This window comes from Sturnus vulgaris, chromosome 1, assembly GCF_052056855.1.
Source record: "Sturnus vulgaris isolate bStuVul1 chromosome 1, bStuVul1.hap1, whole genome shotgun sequence".
NCBI classification, from domain to species: domain Eukaryota; kingdom Metazoa; phylum Chordata; class Aves; order Passeriformes; family Sturnidae; genus Sturnus; species Sturnus vulgaris.
Window position 1 is genome coordinate 23235193 of NC_142243.1, and position 26556 is coordinate 23261748.

The window sequence follows — 26556 nt, forward strand, 5'->3', positions numbered from 1 at the left end:
GGAACCTAGGCTTCCTGGGTTTTAAGAACATTTTCCATGATAGTGTAGCATATAATTTTGGTTGAGGACTGGTAAAACCTTGGCATATAGCAAACTTTCCTTTTTAACTCTGCAATATAATACTTGGCTTATTCCAAATAAATGACTCCCAGTGTGAGGACAATACAATAATCTAGGGAATTGGTTTTTTTACCATCACAATTAGCCTGTCACAATTAGCCTGTGACTGGTCCTTTCAGAGTTAAGTATCAGTGCATTATGAGGTTATCAGTACTAGGAAGGTTAAATAATTTCCTTTTCTAATGAATCTTGTACAATCATTATCTAGACCAACATTGAAGAGCAGATGCTGCTGCTAATTTTGGCTAATCAGATGTTTTTGTAATATCTGAAGATTTCTTTACTAAGCAAAGATGTAATAAACCACATTGTTCTTTAAACAATTTTGACAAGGAGAGAGCTGGAAGACCACCTTCTTATAGTAGCTCTGGGTGTAGGAAAGAACCCCTGACTGAAAAATCTTTAAGGCAGTAGGTGAAAGACTAAGTGAAAATTCCTATTGGCACCTGAGAAACTGTAAGAACTAATCAGTGAAATTAACTGTGCTGAAGTTTCAAATGCAAATATTTGAAATGATGGTAATATAGTATTTCCTTGCCTTAGAGATGAAGACTATTTTGAAGGGGAAGCGAAATGCTGTGAAAAGGTCAAATAGACTCATGGGAAACATCTCCAGTTTTCTTTCCTGCCTCCTCCTTCCTTCCCCCTCCTTGTGTTAAGACCTGGTTATCTCTGTATCAGTTAAGGAACACAACTCTTCAACAATCTCCATGGAAGACAGTCGTTGTGAATAATTTCAGGATGTAACATTAGAAAACTTCCAAGCATCTGAAATATTTTTAGCAGTCTCCGGGAAGAAAAGGTAGGGGTAAGAAGGCGCAGTTGTGAAATGCAATTTGGTATTCTTCTGATTAACAAACGGTGGCAGAAAACAAGATGCAAGTATCTTGGTCTGTTTTTTCCTGCTATAGCTGAAAAAGTATATTCTGGAAGTATTAGTCTAGTTGCCTGCTAATATATATATGAAGTACCACCCTCATCTAAGCCCTCCGAAGGCCATTAGAGAATGGCTTTATAGAATATTTTAAAAACATATCCCCCATTAATATTACAATCTATTTGAACAGTTTCTGTTTGTTGTGAGGGAGTAATCAGGGACAGGAAATCATTGTTAGATTGTGGAAATTAAAATTTAAAAGTTTATATGATAAACAACGGGACAGAACATAACCAATGTTCTCTCAAAAAATTTAATATCAATCTAAAGGAGGACAATTTTCTTCAAAATAAAATGTGACATAATTTTACAGAATGTTAGTTTAAAAGAAACATCTTCAACTGCTGCATTAATAAATCCATATGAATATAAATAATCTGATTTAATCACATCTCTCATGTCCAGTTACAGTTTAGCAATTACAAGCAAATACAGATTACTAAGCGAGAGTCATTTTTTGTCCTGGTCTGAATGTTGCGCCAATCTGTACTTTCCTCTTCTTGAGATTCTGAAAATTATCATACCTGGAAACAAACAAACAAAAAAAACCAAATTCTTATGAAGTATGTTTTTTGTGTCTGCCTCTTCAGATGCGTATTAATGCACTACAGAACTGCAGATGTTTAAGTAAATGTTTATGGAAATGAAGAGTGCCTGTCTCCTCAGACCTGGAGGAATTATATCCACAAAATTAACTCAGAGAGCTCACTGCCCTTGCTTCCTTTTTTTTTCTCAGCTTTTTGATCTCCAAGTCCAAGGAGACACATTCTCCTTTTCAACATGTTTATAATTCTACAGATTATTGCTCTTCCCAAACACAGCAACTACAAAGACCACTAAGATGACTACAGAGGGCCAAACTCCAGCAATTTGAAAATACAAGAAGCTACTACTAAGTGGAAGCAGGAAGGACCTAGAACTAAAGAGCCTCTTTGTACTGCTATAGCTCTTAAAACAATACCAGAAGTTTCTGGTCTGTTATTTCTAGGTCCTACATGAATAAAAAAAAAATTGGTAAAATAGTTTCCCTTTCCCACTACGTAACATAATATTTCTTTAAAAACTGATGTCAAAAGCTATCAGTTATCTGCTGCCAGTCCCCACATTTATTTAAAACTATTGTGTTTCTGTATAAGGAATGTGGCAAGACCACATCTCCACTGAATTCAAAATTACAAAAAAATACTTACAGTTCAGTAAAATGCTTCCAGTCGTCCTGACTAATGGATGGTCTCATACCCTGAAGAGCAGTTATCAGATGAGACTGGGTAATAGTCAAAGTGGTCTTGGGAAGCACTGACTGATTAAGGGTGCTGTCCTCCTTGAAAAGAGAGCCATGCAAAGACAATGAAATTTCTACAGAAACACAGTGCCATCAATATCTTTAACTATGCAACCTCCCCATTACATGTACAGACAAATGTACTAAAAATACAGTCACAACCTTCCCCCCTCCATATTAATAAATAACAGAAATAACTGTTGAATTATATGAATGCTAACATCTGGCTTATTTTCCTCAAACTAAGTATCACTTATCTCTGATACTTTTGTTGCAAGTATTTAATATTATTGCAGAAATTACTTATTGAAATACCAAAATGTGTGGAAAAACAAGAAGTATTAAGACTAAATGATAGTTTTAAAAAGTGCCATACTCCATTCTTGCTTCTGCAATTGGCTTTGCTAGCATTGAATTCTGTCCTCAGGTGCTCTGCTTGCTGCTCCTGGTTCTCCAGAGACCCTTCTTGAGAAGCTGCTCTAAGCATTGCAGGTTGTGAGGGTGCAACATCTCTCTGAGTCATGCTGGTAAAGTCGTAAGTTATGGAGTTTGGACCGGACAAACACAAAGAGCTCTAAATTGATCACAAAAGGAAATACATTAACTCATTATGGATCCAAAGGAGCAACTCCATTATTAGGAATTAGCCTACAACTCAATATAAGCTTGCCTCCACTGTCAAAAGGATACTTTCTCTTTAAGATATATTACATAAGTAATTTTTTTAACAGAAAGACTTAAATTAATCTGCCAAAATGTTCGGGCAAAAGGCCAAATTTGAAAATGAAGTGTTTCATGTCTGGAAAATAAGTAAGCATTTTTGTAATGGCCCATCTAAAAAAGAATAAAAGTCTGCTAAGTCCATTGCTTTAATTACTTCAGAAAATCAGTGGTTCTGACATCTGGACGAGTTTATGTAGTTAGCTTTGGAATTTAAATATTCATTACCTCCAAATTCTCTGTGCACTTGATAAGCACCTTTCCAGTTCAACAATTTTAAGAGATCAAAGTCCTCGTAGAATCCTTGCTGAAGAATTTTCAGTCAGAAGAAAAGTAAGTCTTTAAAGTTACATTAATTGAACATTATCACCCATAATGCAAGATAAAATATACCAAAGCACCTTGGCAGTCAGTGGTTACTTCTCTAATGTCAAGTTAAGTTATTTTTGGCTTTAAGAATCAATGCAAGACAGTTTTGAAAACAAGAGTCTAAGGACTTTGATTACTACTTGTAGTAACAGTTCTACAACAGACTGAAATTCATTTTGAAAATAAGTTTCCCATGGATCACACACAAACTCTGAAATCATGTGTTCGCTCTAAGGAGCTTGGAGGCAGCATACCCTGTTCTGCTGACCTGCCAACCAAGAGAGAGGAGCTGATCACTGTGCAGTTATTGGGCAGCCAACCTGCACATCCCTACCTTCAAACTAGCCTGAGAACATGCTGCTTTCTGCATGTGCATATGCAACATGATGAAACATCAGAAATTCTGCTTCTTAAAGACAATGATGGAAGTTAAGCTTTAGTTCTGGTCTTTTTCACAATTCCATAGTCTGATTATTCTATTAATGCACATTTTATTGGGAACTGAAGAAGGTTCATTGATTCTTGAGACTGTAACTTAATTCTTGAAGGCTGGGTTGTCACTCTTTAGTAATAAAATTAAGTTAAAGAAAAAACAACAGACAAATCAACCACCAAAAAGCTGAGAACTGTTTTAGTGAAAAATTTTGTAAGGGAACAAGCCATTTGACCAGAGAGTAAAATCTAGTATGAATGCAATTTGCTTAATTATAAGGTAATTAAGCACTGTTCTGGGATTTTGATTTTAAACTCCTGCAAGGTTGCAAAGAATATTGTATTTTCTCAGATCATATCTTTCCATCCCCTTCCTCCCTGTGGACTATGAAGTATAATTTGAAGACAGTCTGAAAGTCAAAGCAGACATAATTGTATTTATAAACTGAACCAGGAAAATGGTGTTTTTCCCTGATTCTCAACTAATACTATTTAGAAAATTCAAAACATTAAGTGAATAATTTACCAGTTCTGAAGGAGTTCCATTTCCCAGCTCTGATTCATAAGAGCTTCCGAAATAAATACGATACATGTTGGACCTTGGATCTTCAGGAAGCAAGTCAGACATGTCTAAAGAAATAAGAGAGTGCTCTAGCCCCGCTTCTCCATCTATTACTGAATCATCTGAGCCACTGCTGTGGTTTAGAAAAACCATGGAAGAGAGACTGAAGTCACTATCAGAACTAGATCCAAAATCCTGTGACAAAGAACAGAACATTACAAGAGTTAACTCATAACAAACTACAATCGGAAATACATGAAAACATTTGATATACAGTGAAAATGAGAATATCAGTTTACATTTGACTCTAGTACTCATTTGTCTTTCTCTTGGAGTATATTTCCAAATATTCCAAATATTTCCAAATATTTTGCTAAGAAAACCTAATACCTTTAAGAACTTTCTGTCTTCATGCTAAAAAATAGTTTCAGGAGATAATTTTAAGGTTTTATTGTTTTCAGTGCCTCACACTCTCAGTAACAGCAAATTTGGGAAACTTCACGTGTGTGTTGTGTTGTAGAACTGTACCACTTCTGTCTCAACTTTACCCCCCTAAGCAAATTAGTATCTTGTGTAAAATGCTCTACAAAGCTGAAGTCAGTCTACTTTTATAGTGCTTAACTGCTGTACTCATTTTTAGTCATAGCCAACACACTAAAACGTTGATGTGTAAATCAGAATTGCTGCTTTAGATTGGTGTTTGCAAACCTCTTTGATTGTACACCTCTATCAGTCAAAAATTTCTGAGTGTACACTACCAAGCATATGGATATTATTTGTAAATTATATACATGTACCACTGAAGTTCTAATATTTTCTTCCTGCACATCAATGGATTGCCTTATGCTCTCTCTGGAGTGTATGCACAGCAGTCTGGAGACCACTGCTTCAGACAACAATCTCTTCCTATGATGGATAACCATGAGGTATCAACTACTTATGCTACAAGTGAAGGGAGTGTTAGGGAAGACATGCTGGAGATCGCATCCTCAGAGCCCAATTCCTTGGTAACAGCTGGGGCTAAAAGAATTCAAGAGGGTCTCCTTCATTTTGGACCCCTGACTCAACCCTTCCCTTTGGCCACTGAGTAGTGGAAGTCATGCCTGCTCCTTTCCAGCTAGAAACAGAGGACAGGTGCTAAAAATGTGAAGAGGTGGCTGAACAGAGGCTAAGAGAGACAGGATCTGTCAGTCACGTGAAGGGTACAAAGCAAGGGTGGAATCCTGCACTTTGGAAGTTCAAGTACAAGCTGGTGCCTGGAAGATGAGGCAGAGGTGGCCATTTCAGACATTGCTATCCTCTTGCACTTCTCTCCTGACCTCAGTCAAACCCAATCTGCTGGAACAACTCCCCCAAACCCACCAATTTCTCATTTCCTCCATCAGCCAAAATGCGCCATCTCAAAACTGAATTTGCTATCTGCTCCTAAGAAATTCAGTGTGGGATCCCTCCTGTCAGTCTGTTAGCTGTCCCTCACAACTGTGATAACACATTTGGGCTTACATGTATCTATTTAACAAAAAATGCCTATCATTAAATGAGAAAAACCTTGTGTTTAAGAAGTATTTAAACCAATTCATTACATTATTCTTGTCTTTTTCTGCAAACATTTTAAAATGTTAATCCTCTGTATAAAAATGTAAGAAAACACTTTTTTGGCTAAATTTTGCTAAAAAACCCCATTGATACAATTAACTCTTTCAAATATATCAACATAAAAATAAACAGGAGAGACTTCTTTTATATCAGTTTTATTTACCTGTGTTAAACCTGAATTTAAATTAGTATGTATTGCCTCTAATTGGGCATTGTATAATAAAGCTTTTAGGTCAGCCCCTGTGAACTGTTCTGTTTTTGCTGCCAAATCCTTAAAGTCCACATCATTTGCCAAGGACAGAGAATGACTGAGAGCTTTTAAGATTTCATAGCGTGAATCCTGTAAAAAAGGAAAAAAAATTCAGTAAAGCAACCTGTTATTTTCCTTGTCCTGACTGTGTGACAGTGCTTTGGCTCTGTCACCAGCCACTTCCTCTCTGAGGGAGGAAGGATATTTTTTCAAGAAGATACTACCCTAATACCAGAAAGATACTACCCTAAATAAATGTAATATACAGAGAATATATTTCTCTAGTGTATCAAATAGCTGGGATTTTTATATATGAAATATATAAAAATAAATCTAATAATATATATAATATATATCCTTATATGTCCTTTTGTAAAGAAAAGTATGATGAAAATGAAATGCTTCTGCTTACCTGAATGATCTTACTGTAAACCAGAAGTTTAAAATAAAAAAAAAAAGAAAGAAAGAAAAAAAATAATAAAAAGGAAAAGGAAAGGGGAAAAAAGGAAAAAAAGGGGAAAAAAAGAGTATATCTATGCTCTTAAGGTATAGGATCATCACATGTTATTCGGAATGAAATGATGTGGTGGTATTTGGTAAATGTGTGAACTAATCTGAAAATAAGCAGCACTAATGTTTTCTCATAAAATGGGGAATCAGGGACACACATGGTACAGCCTCGAAGGACTGGCTATGGTTTAAACAAATGGCAAATCCACTGGACTCATACTTCAAAGAAAGATGGAGAACATTGTACACACTACACTACATCCAATTTCTTTCTGCATATTAGTACCCTATGTTTTAATATTTTTTTTTAAATCAGCTAGATCCACAGGATATTACTTGATCCAGAAGACTGTGATAAACAGCCTTTTCTTTCCCCAGTTTTATGTGAACACATTGACATTAAAATCAGTGAATTTATCGTGCTGTATAACTGGAGCTGGGAAACCAAGTCCACTTTTTCCAAGTCTGAAATGCCACTACATATAAAGAAAAGAAGAATAAAACCCATTAGTCGGATTTTTTTCCTTGCCTCTCGTGTGAAATTATCTGTTTCCTCACCTGATCAGGAGGCGGGCAGTACAGGCATTTATCCAGTCGGCCTGGCCTTAACAAAGCAGGGTCAATCAAATCCGGGCGACTGGTAGCAGCAAGCACATAAACTCCTTAGGAAAGAGCAGAAAAACGCCATTAACATCTGCTAAATTTCTGCACAAAAAGGAGTTCACAGGTGAATTTGTACCTTGCAGGCCTTCCACACCATCTAACTCAGTCAACAGCTGGTTAACCACTCGGTCGGTAACTCCTGTGTTGTCGTGACCTCGGCGAGGAGCAATAGAATCAAACTCATCAAAGAAAACAATACAAGGCTTCGCTGCCTGAGCTCTAAAAGGGAAAAAAAAAAACCCCAACTTATTTTTCTGCTGAAGTGTCATTCACAGGTAGAATTGTTTAGAATTATTGAAGGTAATTGCTTTTTGCTTCAGAGAATAGTTGTATTTAATGACATAACAGAAAATCTGCTTTCTGTAGAATTTAAGAGTTTCTGAAAACTGGGCTGCAATAGAATCACTGCTCATCTTTATGACATACTTTGCACTCACTTTATCATTTCTAAGTGCTCAACTGTCATATTAATATACATGAAAGCTCTAAAATCCAATCACTGCAGATGAGTTCTTGGCTTACAGACAGCTAACAAGAAGACTGCCTACATTATAAGTTGAGAAGCAAAGGCTATGTAGGATATGTTGGCATTAGTGAGCACTGAAGGCCAGTAAGAGCAGATTTGTAAAAAAGAACTACTGGCATTGAGGACTTCAATACCAAGTTTAATATGACCCTAAGTATTAAGTGTGCATTACTACTTGGAGTACAGTCAACTGTCTTCTGGAATAATCTGAAAGGAATTCAGAATATGTTTTCCAAGAGAGTTCTATGATGTGAACCAATGTACCAAGAGAACTGGGAGTTCAGCTTCAAAAGCACATTCCTCATTGGAGCCAAATTGTGCAGTTCTTTAACAATGATGGCAAGGTTGAATCTGCCAAGATACACCCATCTGGTTCAGCACAACTGATTATTTCAGACACTTTTATGAGCTGATGCCATATCTCTCCTCAGACAACATAATTATTTATTTGTCCTTCAACTTGTGAAATTTATTGATATCATCACAAATCTCTACAAAAACAAACCTGTTAAATACATCTCGAACTGACTGTTCACTTGCTCCAATGTATTTGCTGAGCAGCTCTGGTCCCTAAAAAGATATAATCAGAAAACAATACTCATTACATGTTTCTTAGTTTTAATGTGTAATTCAACATCAGCATATATTTTGCATAGTAGACTGAACTTTCTTGCAATCAAGACAGTGTCATCTCTGAACAGAAGAGCCAAGGGATCTAGATAATCCAGAAGAAATTTTCAAGCATTCCAACTTGTTTAAAAGTAATCATTTCCATTTTGTACGGTAACAGAACATATGTTACATTATCTCAAGGCAAAGGTTTACACTTCATGCTAAAAATGTTTCAAATATATTACTCAATTTCATTGTCCAATGGAATCAAAATCTGGTGTCTTTTTACAAAAAAATGAGAAACTAAGAAGACCTAATTAAATTGTATAGTTCTGTCTAGTGAATAAGTATACAAAAAAAAAATCTCAGTAATAAAACTCTGAAGTTCCAGGAATCAGATATACAGAGCGATATCCAGAGATAAGCAAAATTCAGGTATTATGTAAGGCTATTTCATTCAGTTAATAAAATGAATCAATTAAGGTTAAACTCTTGCTACCTTGATGCTGATGAAATTCATTCCACTCTCTCTCGCAACCACTCCTGCCAACAATGTTTTTCCTGTTCCAGGAGCTCCATACAGCAAAACTCCTGATCTCTGTCGTATGGGCAGGTTTGCAAATAATTCTGGATACTGGAAAAGAGTTTCAATGTGATATATTCTAAAATAAGCAAGTATTCTGTAATGTACTGTAACATCACTGACTAGCGATGATTTTTGTCTAAATAGAATGCATCTAATTTATTACAGTCTCCCTGTTATCCCAACAGCTCATCTGGACTGTTTTTAGTTTACCTGGGGCTGAACTAGGTTCCTAGGTTTAACAGGTACCTAAAATACAAACAAGTGGGATTTTCTACCAAGAGGAAACAGGCCAGAAGATGGATGGACTAGACCTTTGTACTCTCGCTACTGTTAGTTCTAAATTCCTATTTTAATCACTGAAATAATCAAATATATCATTCAATCATTTCTCTGAAGAGTCAATGCTCAGTGGCTTATCTCAATTCAAGTTTTAAGCAAGGCAGAAAGGCCAAAGTGAAATAAAGTGAGATTGCTGAATTGGCATTCATCTGAAAGAAAATACTCCCCTAGCAAAAGCACTGCAGAAAACTGCTGGAAATGTCTTTACAAAGCCTAATTACAAGCCCGGCAAGCGAGTGCAACAAAACTCCAATATTGTAGAGCAACACTTGCTCTGCAGTAAAGCTCAGCCACTGCCTTTTGTATTTGGAAGAGAGAAGGGGAAGGAGAAAGTGTTTTCCAATAGCTGAAGACAGTTGAAGAATGAAAAGCTACAAAATCATGCCTATCATCTTTCTATCCAACACTTTCCAAATATTAAAAAATAATTCTTCCCTACTAACATTATGCACAAAATTCAAGTAATTGATTTAAAGGAACTTAGTACCTTTGCAGGTAACATGATGGTATCCCTGAGCATTTGCTTCACATCTTTTAAGCCACCAATCCTGTCCCAGCCAAGGTCTTTAGGTTTATGAAGGCTGACATTTCTCAGAGCTAATGGAGTAAAATCTTTTAGAGCTTTTTGAAAATCCACAGTAGACAGGTTCAAATCTGCTTAAAAAAAAGATTGAAAAAGAAAAAACGTCCTGAAAAAAAACCCCAAACACACAGACTGCCAGTAGCAAACTCCTTACAATATAAAACAAAAAAAAAGAAATTTTAAACATAAATTGTAAAAACTGGGGATTTCTTTCTGTATTATTCAACCAGTTCGGGATAACAGAAGTAAGACAACGAAATAAGAGATTTTGTTGTCAACATACCACCATTATCTGATGCATTCTGGTTAGAAGCACAGGTATGAATGGCACGATCAACCAGCATAGTAAAATCTCTAGCAACAAAACCTTCTGTTTCCTTTGCAATACACTGGAGGTCAAGATCAGAGAAGTCCTTCGGATCAGAATTCAGTTTCATCTTTATTATGGAATATAGCATTTCATATCTTTGCTTCTGAAAAACAGAATTGTGCAGCAAGTGTGTTTACTATTAGTTAGTTTACTATTTATATGGAGTTCAGGAATTCAAACAGTAAATAGGTATGACTTACTAAAATTTCCTTAAATATTTGCGTAACACCAACTGTTTAAATAACAAAAACTTAAGCAATATAAACAAATGCTAATTCTTCAGGTGTACTTCAATAAATTCACTAGTTTTATAACTTTAAATATTTACCTCACCAAAGCTACTTTAAATGCAACATTAATAATGAAACATCCCTTCCTCCCCAGATTCTACTGTTTTACATCCTTTTTTTTTCTGTTTCACAAGAAAAAGAACACATTTCATCAGTATGAGCAGAGAATATGTTTGAAATGCAATATATTGTGCTAGATAAAAACACTTTAAATAATTTGGTATCTTTTGAGATCTTGACTTTTCCAGTGATGTCTCATCCTTATTTGAGTATTAGTATTAAAAACAACAAAAGCAGACTTGCAAGAAATGGGAGAAAGTTAAACTGCATCTAACACAGCATCCCCTCCTGAGTGGCTTTTAATTGCTGGCCTGTGACGGAGGACATACAGACAGGAACAACTCACGTTAAATACAAAGGAGTCATTTGGGGACGAGGGTTTCAAAGTATCTGCTTTCTCCTGCATGAAAGTTAATACTGTTCATTCTTCTCTCTATCCATTTTTCTTTTCAAACTGGACTATGTTCAAAAGTAGAGGGATTGTATTAATATGGAAACAAACCTAAAACTGTCTCAAATTAATATTTAGTTTCAATAACATTTTTAAAATACATGTTCTAGGGACATATTTCACTGAGCTGTAAAAAAACACACGTTTAATTTAATTTCTCTAACTTGATGATTTACATGTTTTACAAAGCTGCTCCTTTAGCATCCCCTTAGAGGTAACAAGGAGACATGTGTTAGACTACCCAATTTGTTCTATGTTGAACTGAAATATCCTCTGAATACATCCTTCTCTTACCACTGAAGAGTGGGGCCAACTGTGACCTTTTGCTGGATTACTTTTGGGTTTTTTTAACTTTATAATGACAGGTGTAAGTTCCGAGGTACTTAAGTATCATGAAAGAACTTCTAAGATTTCCAGATTTTTTTCTCATCTCCAGGTGTAACCTACTATTTTTGAAGCTGTTCCAGTACCATATTTGAGGCTGCTGGGGAGGCAAACATTTTTATTTTTATTTGAATTTACCTGATCTGGAGATCGGATACATTTGAAGCACTGAAACAGATGAGTTCCTTGTGCTGAAACCAGGGAAGGATGAAGGGAATGTTCAGACTGACTCGTGGCAATTAATGCAATCAAACTCCCCAAGGAAATAACTTCTTTCATCAGATCTTTCAAAACTAAACACAGAAGATATTGCTGCATGAATTGCAAAAGAGCAAAAATAGCCCTAACCCACAGAATAGCATTAGTGCACACAAAATATAACCACTTTGAAACAGTATTATTTTTATTCTGGTGTTTACAGTTGTTTTTTTAAACTAGGAAAAAAGCTATAGTGATTGTCTCTAGGACAGTGCATTCCATTAACAAAATGCCATCAGAAATGCTTTTTAAAAGCTGATTTTCTAGCATCACTGATGGCATCTACTTTTGTGTGCCATTATTCTCTCCATGCAAACAAAAAAAAAAAGTTATAGGAAAAAAACCCAGATCTTAAGCCTAGAAAAAAAGCACTCCAGGAGAAAGGTAATACATAAAAGTAAAAAAAAAAAAAATTAAGATGCAAGGTAGATATTCAAGGAAAAAAATCTTTAAAACTCTAAAGCTCTGCTGTATGCATTATACCTTGAAGTAAAAGTAATAAGAAAACCAGAAAGTCAAACAACTCTTCATGTAACTTAGCACATTTTTTAGGAAGAAATTATAGTAAGATTTTCTGAATTTCGAAAGTATTTCAGTAAAAATTATGTTAACTCCCTCAAACTGAGTTAAGAAACTGAAGGTATCTTTTGCTATGGCTTTATTAATCTTGGTCGTTGAGATTTAATTTGCAACTTAGCATTGCCTAGACTTTTGGAAATAAAAGGGAACCACATACAGGATGTCAAACTACATCTGATCATCTTATATTTAACATTTCTGGATTGTTACATTGTAAAACAAAATAAAAGTTCTACAATGTATACCAAGTAGGATGATGAAGAAGTTGGTATTCATCTAAAAGAAGCTGGTTTTCAACAACAGTAAGCATCAAATTGATGTATCTCTGTAATTATAAATAATAATAATTATGGAAAACAAAAAATCAATTTACCAGTAATTACCAGTTAAAGGTTCATCTGCAATTGGCAATCAATTGAAACGTATTTGAGTGTATGAGTTAATATTAAAAAGAATGGAGGAGCCTCAAGCACCGGCAGCGGTACTGACAACAGGCATTACCGGAAGCAGCAGTGGTGGATGCACATTGGCAAGGACTACTCCAAGATCCAGAGTGAATGATTTTGATTCAGCTAGGGGTACACAAATGCCTACATACCGTAATTTTTGAGTCTCTGCCTGAATAGCACATGGTCCAGAGGCAATAATGACACAGACAGCATTGTTCAGGTAGGACAGTACAATTCAGGTGTAAGAAATTTTAAGTGGCATTATATTTCTATCCAGACAAAGGTAGAACAGTATTACCATAAGAAAGTCTATTGCTTTGAACTGTTTCAGGGCTGCTCTCATGTTCTGGTGTAGAAGGTACTCCGACAATGTGATCTAGATCATCCATCAAAAGAATAGATGGCTGTCTCCATGCTGCCTCTAAAAAAGCTTCTTCCACATGTTTCCTTATGTTTACTAATCTTTTTCCTAAAACAAAATACTATTAGAATGACACAAAATATCAGGAAAAAAATCAGACTGACTACATCTTGCTCACAATGTTTTGTCTTTTTTGACTTCACATCTATAAATCCAGATAGCAAGATTAAAACCAGAGTCAACAATCACTAAAGAAGAGAGTCCACATCTTCAATCAAAAAAGTACTAGAAAGTTCCACATATCTAAAATGAGATTAATCATCTTTTACTAACCACTATAAAAGCCTACAAGTTTAATTTCCAGACAGTTAAAACCAGAGAAATATCAGCAGCATTCTAAAATAGCTACTAAAGAATCCTACATTTGGAAGAATTTTCCAGAGCAAAGGACCTAAAAGTCATTATAAATCTTTCCCCTTTCCTCTGGTGAAAAGGGCTCCAGCTTAAGTAGTGATTTAAGCAAAAAGAACATAGTGAGGAAATAAAAAGAGTCCATAAGAAACAGCTGAGTATTTTCTGCCCTTGTAACAGCAAGACTATTTAGAAAAGCCAGTGAAATGCAAGAGCAGAAAAATGTCTCCTCCGTGCTCTTCTGTCTTTGTGCAAAATAATTATTTTGAACTCACAAAACCTAAGGAATCATCATCTACAATCACGACTGTTACATGCCTATTGCCAAATACACTTAGGTTAGTAAATCAGCCACCATAAATCAGGTTTCAAGTTAGTCATTCAATCCTTCTTTGGTGTCTGTCTTATCCTTTCACTGAGTACAGGTATCCTTTAACACTTACAGTTTATTAAAACATTTGTTACAGCTAGCACAGCTGAAAAAACACGCAGTTCAATTTTTGCAACTTCTTCCTATTTTGTAACAATTAGAAAATAGCATGGCAAGCATGGTTTAAATTCGTGGTGGTATGTGGGACAGAAACTGACAGAAGTGTGAAATAAACTTACAGTAGCTGTATTTCCATCAGACTCTTGAAGATGCTAATTGTGGGGCATCAAACATCCTTGCAAAAACATCAAAAATGCTAGAAAAATTATTCAGACCAAATATAGTAACTTCATAACTGTGCCTCTTTATTGTGCAGCAAACACTTGAGATTAAAAGAAACTATTATCATACCTCTTAAAGCTTTACAATCAATTACTTCTACATGAGCATCCAGTCTCGTGAAAGCTTCTTTGCAGATGGCCTTTGCTAATGTTGACTTCCCACTTCCCTACAAAAATAAATGTGAGTTAAAGTAAATTGACAGAACCAACGTATTTCTGTGTTTTTGTCACAGTATGCACCAGTCAACAAGCTGGGGAAGCTGTACACACACAGTGTTTATTTCTCAGTAAAAGTATATATGTATTCTGCCTCTGTATCACTCGGTAGGGACCAAAGCCCTAGAGTGAAATGAAGATAAATTCAGAGTGGATACATCCATTACAGTGTTCTGATTCCACTGAGTTCAGTGTTAAGACATCTGCTAGGTTCAGTGACATATGATATTAAATGGATCACTGTATGAGGCAACAGGAAAACAACAGTATCAACTCCACTGCCATTTTATGTTAGAACACGAGAGAAAATATATGCCTACTTTCATTCAAATACTTCAAAGACATGAAGTGCTTCTCATAGTATAAACACAAAGTAGATTAATCCCCTACTGAAATTGCATTGGTAGCAATCTTCAAAACGTATGTGTGTGCATATGCATATATATATAAATATATATATATATATATACACGGACGTGTGTGTGTGTGATGTTTTAATGAATTATCTCTGTTCAGTTAACTGCTCTTTTTTTCAGCTTGTTCTTTATTCTTTGGAATGTGCATAGCATCAAAGAAAACTAACATCAACCAGTTTGCAACTATGGAAAACAATGTGCAAGGGTTTGCAGATGAAAGTAGAAGTGAGTACCTTTCCTCCTGTGAGAAGCACCCCTCCACTTCGCAGTCCCACAGCAATAGCAGCCAGCTTTTGAGATAAAGGACGCCCCAAAAGACTGTGGCTTATATGTTCAAATAAAGATGTTCCTAATTTGTCCACTCCTCTGTAGGGGAAAAGAAACATTAAATGGCCTAGGGTAGCATCAGTGCACACTCTGTAGGTAGTAAAAGCTTGCACTATGGGGAAGTTAGAATGCTGACAGACTGTATTCTCAGTTGCCCTTCCCAGCACTGACAGCACGATATCACAACACTCCAAGCCTCTCATGTCTCCTCTGCCCCATCCTGTCATATTTTCTACACAGTACCACTGTTTTCCCTTGTACTTATGAGCACAGCACCCTGCATTTCTCTCCTCAGATGATGACTGCGACAGAAATTTTAGGAACTACAGTTCTTTGAGATCCTTACTATTAAATGTGGTTGAACAAATAAACAGACGGAAGTTACTGGGGGACATGGATTGGTAGATTGCAACTTATATATTTTATTTGAACACCCCAGCTAAAACCACCCCACTGTCCCTTGCTGCTTTGTAGAAGTCTGTTCATACTTCTCAGGACAGCAAAAACTGCTGAACTATCAGTATTTCTTCTAAAGTTCAGTTCTGAGTTTCCATGCTGAGGCAGTCTCAGTTCTAAGACCGTCCATCCTACTGACAGACACGCCGAAATTTTCAGTATGTGAGTACCTTTAGACACATTAAGTTTTGTATTCATTGCAGTAAGAACATTAAAGGACAAAATTACCCATCTGCATAAACTAGGATAACGTCTGAACCTTATCCAAGCCAAAATATGCACAATTCTGCTTAGATCTGGCATAGTTTCCAGAAAGTCTGCATTTCCACCTATGCTATTTTTTATTAATTCTCATTCCCATTTCCTCCCATGTGTTTTTCTACCAAAATGTCTCACCCTAAATCGCTTAGTTTGTGGTATGGAAGGTTCTTGTCTCTATCAGGCATAGGTGGCTGGTTGTCATCATCAGCTTTTCTACTTAGAGGATGTAAAAGAACCTACAACAAAGGAGAGTCAGGACTTTAGATGAAATATAACTACAGAAAAAGGCTATGGAGTCACCAGCGATTTCTGGAGTTGTGCAAAGACAACACTGCATGTATGCTTTGCTGTGCTTGAAATAAAGGAGAATTGGTGAAATGGAAGAGATACAACTACTTCCAAAATACAATCTAGTGTTGACAGTAATTTAATCATGTAACATTAGATTTTGGGCCAAGTGCTGTTTATAACAGACTGTGCAGCCTACTATCTCTTCCCCTGCCTGCAGCTTGTTCCTTCGCCTGTGCCATCCCCTGTCCTGCTGGCAAGAGAGCTCATGTGGCAGAATAGTGAAACTGATAAAGAATCTGACTACGTGGAAACTAACTTAACAAAATACCTGGCAGGAATTTTTCCATCTTGTTCACCAGGGAGCTAGTATGGAAAGCTGGCCAGGCAAAGAGGGGTTGCAGAGGTTCACAGGTAAGAACAGGCTAGTAGGAGATGTTCACACAGCTATTAAGAAATTAATTTCTCTTTTTCATCTTAGTTCCAGTCACTTGAACAATTTCTAGAAGCCTTCTTATACTTTACTACTAGTAAAAGAAAGCTTATTTTATCGTTTTTTAACAGCAATTCTAAATCTTGGAAACAAGTTCTATTCTAAACAGCCAAAAACCACCTTTAATTCACTAAAATTCACTCTATATCTAAAAACGAAAAAAAACATTATCTCATTCCTATAACCATAACTCTGAAGTAATGGGCAGTGGATCAACTGGAATTACTAATAGAAACGTTAATTCTAATATTAAATAGAAATATTTATTCTTCTGAGAAATGAAATATGGAAGAAACAGAAGGCACAGAAACTATATCAGAGAAAAGGCAGTGTGGTCAGTTTGAATGGAGAATATGTCTCCTGTTCCTGCCAGAGTACACTGAGAAGTGGTTTAGTTACCAAGGGAGAGAACAACTAAGGATGGTACACATACAAATAAGTGTAAGGATGTTCAAACTTGGACAGTACTGACTCTCCTAAGTTTGATGAGCAAACTCTATGACACTCAGTGACAATCATGGCATGCCTGGAATTTCAAGCTACAAAATAACATAAAGGACGCAGATACAATTTAATGAATAAACTGACATTATATACTTTAAAAGGGAAACTGAAATATATACAAAATGCAATATATTTTTAACAAGTATAACAATTTAAATTACTTGATACCTGATACTATGTGATATTTACTTGTATATTTGTCTTTTGCAGCAAACTGGGACTCAGTATAAAAATATTCTCAGATTTATTTTCTTCAGTGCGCATGGGACGTGCTGCACTAAGGACAAACTCCTCCATTCCTGTAAAAACACAATGAACAACTGTTAAAACTCCATATAAATTCAGTTTTCATTCCTCACAAGATAAGACTGATTGGAGTATTACTACAGTATAATCCAAAATGAAAGAATAAAAAAGGTTAACCATTAAAGAGTAACTCAAGCTTACACCTTCAGTGTGAAGAGCTATCAGTTATGTTAAAGGGTGTATACAGAAATTAACTGGCATACTGGCTAAGTAAATTCCATAGTAGACAGGACAGTATTATCCTTGCCTTCTTTAATAGACAGATGTACACAGTCTGTGCTTGTCATTATCCACGGGTGATCATCAGTAGTGGAATCCTGCAGCCAAGAACTGAATGCACATTTAACATCATCTTCATGTATCTCTTTATGCTAAATAGGAAAAAAGAAGAAGGTAAATAAAACTAAACCAGGTGTTCATAAGTACAAATATTTTCTTCCTATGCAGGAGGCATTTGTTTCTCTTATGGCAACAGAGAGATGGAAGAAGATGTAAGAATTTTATTTGTTAAGAAAACAGCATTTTGCCAACAAACACCATTTCTATCAACTGCTCTAGGGAAAGCATCTGTGCAATCCCTGCTATGGCCACAGCTGAGTATTAGACCACCTCTAAAGATTTTTCCCTCAGAACACTGATAAAAGGGTGAGGAAAAGCTTCTATTTTCATTTTACTAGTCTGCCTTCCAAGATCCAAGGGCACTGCTCAGACCCTGGGTTTGAAGATACGCACTGATATTGACATGAAACTTATTTCAGATGCTCACTACACCCTTCTCTTCCTAGTATACCCTTTTGCTATAAAAGAACCCTGGGCTTATCCAGTTCATGGGCACCACCACCAACCTTCAACAGCCAGGCAGAGACCAATCAACTTATCCTAGACCACCTAGATAACTAAAATAGGAAAAGAAATTGAGTCTAGATCCAATATCTCTTACCTAAGTTCCTAATCACAGATGCATAATTCCCATGTAGAAAAGGGGGAATCAATGAAGATGCTGGAAGCAGTGCTCAGAACGGAAAATGAAAGTAACTGTAAAAATTCTTTCTGCATTTGTCTGTTTTTTTTCTAAGAACTAAAAAAACCTTTAACTGAATTAGAAAGGAAAAGGAGAAATCTGTATTTAAAATATACAAGAGTCCACAGAACTACATTTTCTACTATTTTAGCAGATTAATGCCAGACTATCACAGAATTTTCTGAGTTGGAAGGGACCCATAAGGATCATAATAATAATAATCCTTTTATCTCCAATATAAAAAAAAATCTAGTTCTTCTGTAGGTAAGAAACCAAATTAGAATACTGGGGATGAAACACAAACCTGCCTAAGCCTTGCTATGATGGCAAGTGCTGCATTTAAAGCTTTGAGGAGGAGCTAACATGGGAAATAATCAGGCCAGTGTCACACAAGTTACAAAGAAATACGTAATTCCAGAGACACATCGATGGGCTGTGAGAACTGGTACTAAGTATGTCCTACTGACACAGATGCTCACTCAGAATATGTCTCCCTTATAGAAAAACTGAGGCACTCAATGATATAACTTCAAAGATTAAATATTAAACATGAGGAAAAGAAAAAAAGAAAAGACTAAACAGTACATACAAATTCTACTTTCACTACAATTGTTTGGGCATTATAATGTTGGAAAGATTTAGTGATATCTTCTCCCAGAAGACTTTACTCCTTAACTCTATGAATCTTTTTCTGTTTTGTGTTTCTTTTATAGGCTTAAAAGCAATCACTTAATATTTGCTAGGTTTGAATTCATATTAATGTACTTCAAATGAAGGTCTAATGCAAAATTATTATTGATTATTGTTATTTTGACAGTGATTTTTTTTATACTTGAGAACTAACTTAACAAAAAATGTCTATTTTCCCTATTGATGCCATGTCTCCTTCATGTCAACATCCTTTTTAATAAGAAAGACATCAGAAATTCTCAAAATTTGAGAATAATGGAAAACTCTATGACTTTAAATGTGCTATGAGTCAGAAGTGCTATATCCTTTAATAGCTTCAGGAAAACAAGTCAGAATTCAGAAGGTCAATTTTCTCCATTGTCTGTGGTATCTACCAGTTTCTTTAAACAGAAAATTGTTACAATTAGCAGTGTAACTATCTGGAGATATCTATCAAGGGCAACCCAAAATTTAATGGCTTGGTGTTTACAGTACATTGATCAAAGTACAAATACTAGATAAGCTCTGTTTAAGTAGATCGTAGCAACCTATTAACGTAAATTTATGTAGTCAAAGGAAAAAACAAGAAATTACACCTCAAAAAAATCCTTTGGAATTATTTCTACAGTCAACAACAGACAACTTCCAGATCATCATTTAATAAATTAAAACAAACACAACACCCTCCTTCCCCCCGCCCAGTTTCACTAGAGCAACATTATCAGTTTCCCAATATATGAACAAGTATGTGACCAGTAATATCAACTCACTAAGTTCTGTTTGGGTTGCAGAGTAAGAGATACAGGAATTTTAGGAACAGATTCAAGTGACTTAATTCGGACTGTTGAATGCATTTCAATATGCAGTTTTTTTCTCAGACCATCTGCAATCTGAAATATTTAAAACAAAAGCAAAAAAAAGAAGCATTAGAAAGTAAACTAGTTATTGCATATATAATACTACATCAATTTCTTCATCACTCAAGAGAATTAAGAAGGAAAATATAACATTGACAGTGATACCCAAATCCTACTCTTATATGCACACTTCTAGTTACCTTTTATCTTATTTGTGAAAGTGCTCACTACAGCTGACCTTCTACTAACTTAATAAACCCAAAAGCTCATGAAAGAAGTAGAAGAAATTCTTTAAACATTGCAAGAATGCTCTTAGTATAGGAGAAAAACAATTTCATTTCAGTTGCTGATTAAAATTAATTTTATGTGGGCAGGTAAATATGCATAAACCATTACAGAGATCAGAACTAAGCACACCTGCAGCAGAGAGACAGAAAATCCAGTCTCCCGAAATCATACTAGTCAGTTTGCTCTTTTAAGGAAACTCCTTTTCAATCTGTGTTATTTTAAAACTTACACCAATTTGAAAACAACTCATAAATACTTCTTAACCATGAGAGCCTTAATGACTGTTAGCATTTGGAAAATTGTTACGGCTGTCAAAAGACTTAATGGCAAAAACCACTGCAGGCTCTTGCTCTCATTCTTAATACAGCAATGAGTGAATGGTGAGAAATATATCACGTCAAAATAGTCAAATGGTGATTTGGAGCAAATTTTGGGGTTTTTTTGTTGATCCCACATGTTCTTCAGGAAAGAAAGAACATAATCAGGCAGTAGTTCTATCAGAACAAGCTGAAACATCAGCACATCCATACCCGGACTTGTGCCACGTGGCAAAACGGCACATGAAAACTACAACAGTTTAAATTACACAAGCTGGTTATTCTATATTAATCTTCAACATGTATTTTAAAGAGTGCATAAAAGGACTCATGAACGTTATGTAGGACTAGGATATGCCATCCCATTACTTTACAGTTTGATGACCCCTAGGTCAAGGCATATTTCAGAGTTAACTGATGAAGAGTCCTACTATGCAGTACTGAATATATGTAAATAGATACTTTTACTTTCTCGTTAATACAATGGCTACCCACAGATTGTGAAAAAAGCACACATTCCCTTCAGAAATGCTGAAGCATTTTCCTCATTTGGTGTAAGAAATGCTAAGTGCTCAGAAACTCAGAGTACACCGTACATCTTGGAGGATGATGGTAAGTAATGACGTCCAGAATGAGTACAAAGCACAGCTCTAAAAAATAGTATTTGGTTTTAGTAAACTCACTCGGTTTTAGTAAACTCAAGAGATTAACACAAAGTCTACATCCCAAAACGGCACATCAAGTAGCCAATTCACAACTACCCAATAGAAAATATTATAAAATAAAGAGCCCAAAATACGATGTGCTCAAACTAACCCAAACTCTTCCAACATGCAGGGCTTGCCCATCGTGGCCATACTCTATGACACTCTTTAGATCTTCAAATCCATTCCAAACGATTTGAACAACAGATCCCTCACTGGATGCTTGACTGCTATTAGAATTAGAAGGATTTTTGTCCTGTGTACTAGTCAGATGATTTTGCTTTTCAAGTGGCAGATTTTGTTTTGCTTCTTGATGACGCTGTCTTGGGGAAAGCAGCTCATTAATTTTCCCGTAAGATACTACGGGATTTGGATCCAAATCAATATATTCCAGATTCCATGGAAAAACGTGAACGGCATTGCATTTCAGAAATTCATGAGTGGAGGACACATTCTGTACACTGGGAGGCTGGGACTGACATACTCTAAAAATGCAATCCATGTGAATTAAGTTCAGCAGCTTGTCTTTGAAGGTGCTCATTTCATCATTATCACACGAAGTCTTTTGTTTCTGCTCAGATGTATTAGAGAAAATGTTCCCTATGAAATTCCATATATTTGGTAGAACATTTGAGCCAAACATCGTGTTTGCATCAGCCTTACTCTGTTCAAGGTCTCCAGACTTTAAGTAAGGTTGTTTGGCAAAAGGATCCTTTAATGTTTCTTCTTGTTCCATGTTATTTTTCACAAAATTTTTGAGTAAGATGTCACGTTCTGTGGCAGGTGTGCTGGTGATATGCTCCTCAGGTCCATGTGTTTTGGGACATACCAGAAGCTCCGTGCATGGCTCTAATCTCCCATATGGGGCTGCTGGCACAAGTGTACCTAAGTACGAGCAAAAGATGCCAATGAATGCATCTACTCCTGCAAAGCAGCTCACTGGAGGTGCCCCGAGAGTCTTGAGCACTGCTTACCAATTCTGATGTAAACGTGGGTGTGCTGCTCAACCCAGACAGGAAAGACAGCTCCTGGAAACACCACTCGAATCTGGTCAAGAAGATGTCTTTCAAGGGAGGAAGCGTGCAGTTCCTGGGAAAATATGATACCATTATAAATTAAATACTGCATACATTTTTAACATTTGTTTGAAGAAGAAAACCTGTGTGTCTCTTTCTAATACACCACTTGAAATACAAAATACAACTAAACTCCACCACATTTTTCTTAGAGGCTGAAAAGAATGGGGCATTGTGCAAAAAACTGCTCTAGTCAGAATCTCTGTCATCTGTAAGACAAGAATCTGAACAATGGAAGGGATCTTATTACCAGAATTTCCCAATCATCAGCTGTGAGTGGCTCCACTTCTACTTGCTGACAGGACGACACATGGGAACAGGGTTCAAGAAACACCTGGCAAAAGTAACACCAAAATATTTAACTCCTTATTTTTAAATATATAAAAGCTTCATCTTTATTTCAACTAGAAAATTGACATCTCTTTCATTACCTATTTTAGCTACTTAGAACACATACCATCCTAATGACACGAGGTAATTCATAAGCAAATGAATGCTCAATGGATGGGAAATGGATCCCATTAGGCCCAGTAAGCAGTGAATATTAAAAGCATCAGTTGTAGCAGGTGATAACAATCAATTTTTAATACACCTTGATCACATAACCATCTATTTTTTAATCTTTATTTTTAAATCCCCAGGATTTTAGAAAGCTGAAAAATTCATTTGCTTGTGCAAACGTTTAGAACCAGCTAAAAAATAAGGAAAAAGTACAATAGAAAAGCAAGCCCAGCTCCTTAAGGAATCGTTTCATAGGAAGCAGCCCCATCTCCACAGAACAGTTTTAGTATCTTGTGAATCAGGAGGAATGGTAAAAGCTGTTGTGGCTTAGGTCTTTCCTCTGAGAGAGCTATGTTAGTAATTACTAACGCAATTTCACGTTAGTAAAAGAAGTACAAACAGCTTTGAAATCCTCTATGTCCTTAGTTGGAAGCAATAATTGAGAGGAATATCTTTTCCCCAGCATAGCAAATAGAAGATATACAGCAAACATGTTAACTCCTGAATCCAAAACAATGGTGAAACTACCTAATTAACCACGTATTTATTTAATTGTACAGATGATTATTCCCAGATAACAGCTGAGTGAGGTCTTCTTAGGTTTCCTTTACCAACTGTTTTCCTCTTGAAGGCTATTAACTGCTAGAACTAAAAAGAGTAGATGCCTAGCTGCTCAACTACTAAACTGGAAATTTCTGCAAATGGACACAATTTCTAGAGAAAATATGTTTAAAAAGTAAACAAGGTAAGATAATACACTGTTCTGAGTCACACTCTTCGATGTCTTCTATTATGTTGAACAACATTTTGCCTATAAGAGAACAGGCAAATATGAATATACTACATAACAACACTGTGCAAAGCAGTACTTTCCTAATCTTGTTTGTTTAAATGTCTACCTATTAATAGAAAATAAATACTTTAATTTTGAGATTTTAGTAGTCCCATGACAGAAAACTCTATGCCTCTTGGGCATCTGTGACTTCTGGTCAATGAAAGAGCTGTTTATGAGAAGTTTAGCAGAGTGTTCAAGAGTAAGAGGTGAATGTACAAGAAGTAGATAGACAGACAGACAGATATTTGTAACAGGTGAATACAAATATTCAAAGAGAAAGCGACATATGGTGAAGGGGTAAAAAAAGGGATGAAAATTTAAACCCCAAGCAAATTAAACAAGAATATGCAGAAAGTCAATAGCTACTTTAAAACAACAGGAACTCCAAGCAAAATATTCCCATTCCAAATTTTTCAATTGCTTAAAAGTGTATTTTCTGAAAATTAATGTCACTGAAGATAGTTGTTCCAGCCCTGCAAGGACCTACCCACAAGCCTATCCTAACATTGTTTAGCCAACTGTTAATGGTTTAATGAACAAATCTTTTCATTCGAGACATTGCAAGACAGTTAACTTTTTTCATAAACAGATGTAAATGAAGAAACTGTCTAAATACAGGAAACAAGGACATAGCTAACTCATAAAGTATTACCTTTTCATTTATCTTCCAATATACTCTTTATTTAAATAAAAAACAAAGCATTTCAAACCTGCTCTCCATCTGTGATGCCAAGTTTCTCTGCCAAATATCTGTTAATCTCTACAATATTTTCACCCTGGTGACCTCGATGCCTGGTTTCCATCCAGCTCAAAAATACTGGCTGATGACCACAGGATACTTTCACAGCTTGGCCCTATGATTTTCAAAGAAAGAAAACAAATTAATATAAAACCAGCTAAGTAAGATGACTACTAGAAAAACCTAAACTGTATTTGATTAGAGAGATCAAAGGAATTAAAGGTATCATCTGGACTTTACACCTTGTTTGCACAACTCAACACAGAAGTGAATGTTGGTTTCAATTTTTAAACAGCTTTCTATTTTTATGGACTATTTTTAAGTAAAGAAATTAATTCTTTTTTCTCTCTTCTGCATGATAGGGTATCAAAAAATATTTTACAGAAATGTGTAACTGTACATTTGTATTTCCCAAATGAGGAAAAGAAATAAACATATACTTTGGTTTCACAAAAATTATATCATTTACATGGTCTTCAATAGTGCTTCCGTGACATAATTTTAAATATGTCAAAAATCATATTAACTCAGCCCAAAATTATTTTATCAATCTGTTTCAGAACTGCACAGGCATTTTGATGTCAAATTGAAGACCTTATCTAATATCTTCTGCAATTAGATTCAGCTTCTGATTTCATTTAACCTCTTTTTAACATTTTTATTCATGAGATGTATTTAAGATGCTACTTCTGTCATTCTATCTTCTCATTTAGCAGCTCAAGTTAACCAAAAGCAGCAGTCCACCATAACAAACAATGTACAGAATGACACTACAAGACTTCAAAATAACTGCACTCCTTTTCCTCTCTCTTGCCAGCAGATCTGTAAAACACTCAGAAACTGCAGGTGAAATGAAGCACACATTTAATACGGCATTTCTTCCAATTCCCAACCTCCTTTTACTACCCTAAAGATGAACGAGCAGGTTTTTACACGCCTACGTTGTTTTCCTGTTGTGAAATGCCCTTTTCGGCCTTGAGATATCAAGGTTTCCCACACGGAGAGGCCTGCTCAGCCCAGAGGGGCTGTGCGAGAACTCCTGAGCTTTGCTCGCATCTTTCTCGGCTCATTCCTGCTAATTTCCACCCTGTTCTGCTGGCACTCCTAATTCTGTGCTCATGGCACAAGAAGCACACGGTGTCTTTCCTCCCGTTTCCACGTGTTAAATGTAATTTACAGTGTAAGGTGCATTCCCTGCAGCTGACCCCGCGTCCTCAGCAGGGCTCTGCATGACGGGACCGCATTTCTATAGTGACACATTTTATTTATGTACACCACGAATGAGGATTCTGCATGGATTTCTCATCTCTTCTCCTACCAGAGTTAAATATTTACACGTTATTCGCTTAATACTAGCGAATACTAGGTTACAAGCAAAACAGGTATGAAATGGGGAGTACTGAGAGAGACGCAGATGCCCACAGGGCCAGAGCACGTTGGGGAAGAAAAATTCCCTCGTTTTATTAGGAATGGATGACGACACTGGGCCACGCAGGAGGCGAGGGAAGGAAGGGTTCCCCGATGTCTCCCTGTGAGGGGTCCCAGGTGCGGGGAGGGCTGAGTTGTGAGGGAAGGGAGGAGGGCTCTGTATCGCCACGGCAACAGGATGCGGGGGCGCGCTCACACAATCCTCCCTGCCTGCCTGAGGCGTCCCTGCGCCCGGGCCCCGAGCGGCGCCGCCCCGATACCTGCTGCAGGCGGAGGAGCGAGGCCAGCGCGGGTGGCAGGTGCAGAAAGCAGTCGCGGGTCCCGCTCAGGACGACGGTGGCGGCGGCAGCTCCACCGGGATCGCCACAGCCCCACATGGCCGCAGCAGCCAAGCCCTACTCGCCCGCTCCGCCCGGGCACGGAGCCGCCTACCGGGCGGGCAC

At 36.6% G+C, this 26556-nt stretch overlaps 1 protein-coding gene across 1 annotated transcript; it reads right to left on the reverse strand.

Annotated features, from left to right (window-relative positions):
• Positions 1 to 1296: 1296 nt before the first annotated feature.
• Positions 1297 to 26546, reverse strand: PEX1 (peroxisomal biogenesis factor 1). Its single transcript, XM_014875619.2, has 24 exons — positions 26374 to 26546; positions 24657 to 24800; positions 22861 to 22944; positions 22509 to 22623; positions 21647 to 22419; positions 20139 to 20258; positions 17926 to 18049; positions 17562 to 17671; positions 16223 to 16323; positions 15277 to 15409; positions 14482 to 14578; positions 13227 to 13397; positions 11781 to 11935; positions 10371 to 10560; positions 9992 to 10158; positions 9079 to 9213; positions 8473 to 8537; positions 7518 to 7660; positions 7337 to 7440; positions 6182 to 6358; positions 4387 to 4617; positions 2716 to 2913; positions 2248 to 2378; positions 1297 to 1581 (listed from the first exon to the last, which is right to left on the reverse strand). Exons 1-24 carry the CDS (start codon positions 26488 to 26490, stop codon positions 1497 to 1499), a joined length of 3870 nt encoding a protein of 1289 aa, XP_014731105.2. The 5' UTR covers positions 26491 to 26546; the 3' UTR covers positions 1297 to 1496.
• Positions 26547 to 26556: the final 10 nt, after the last annotated feature.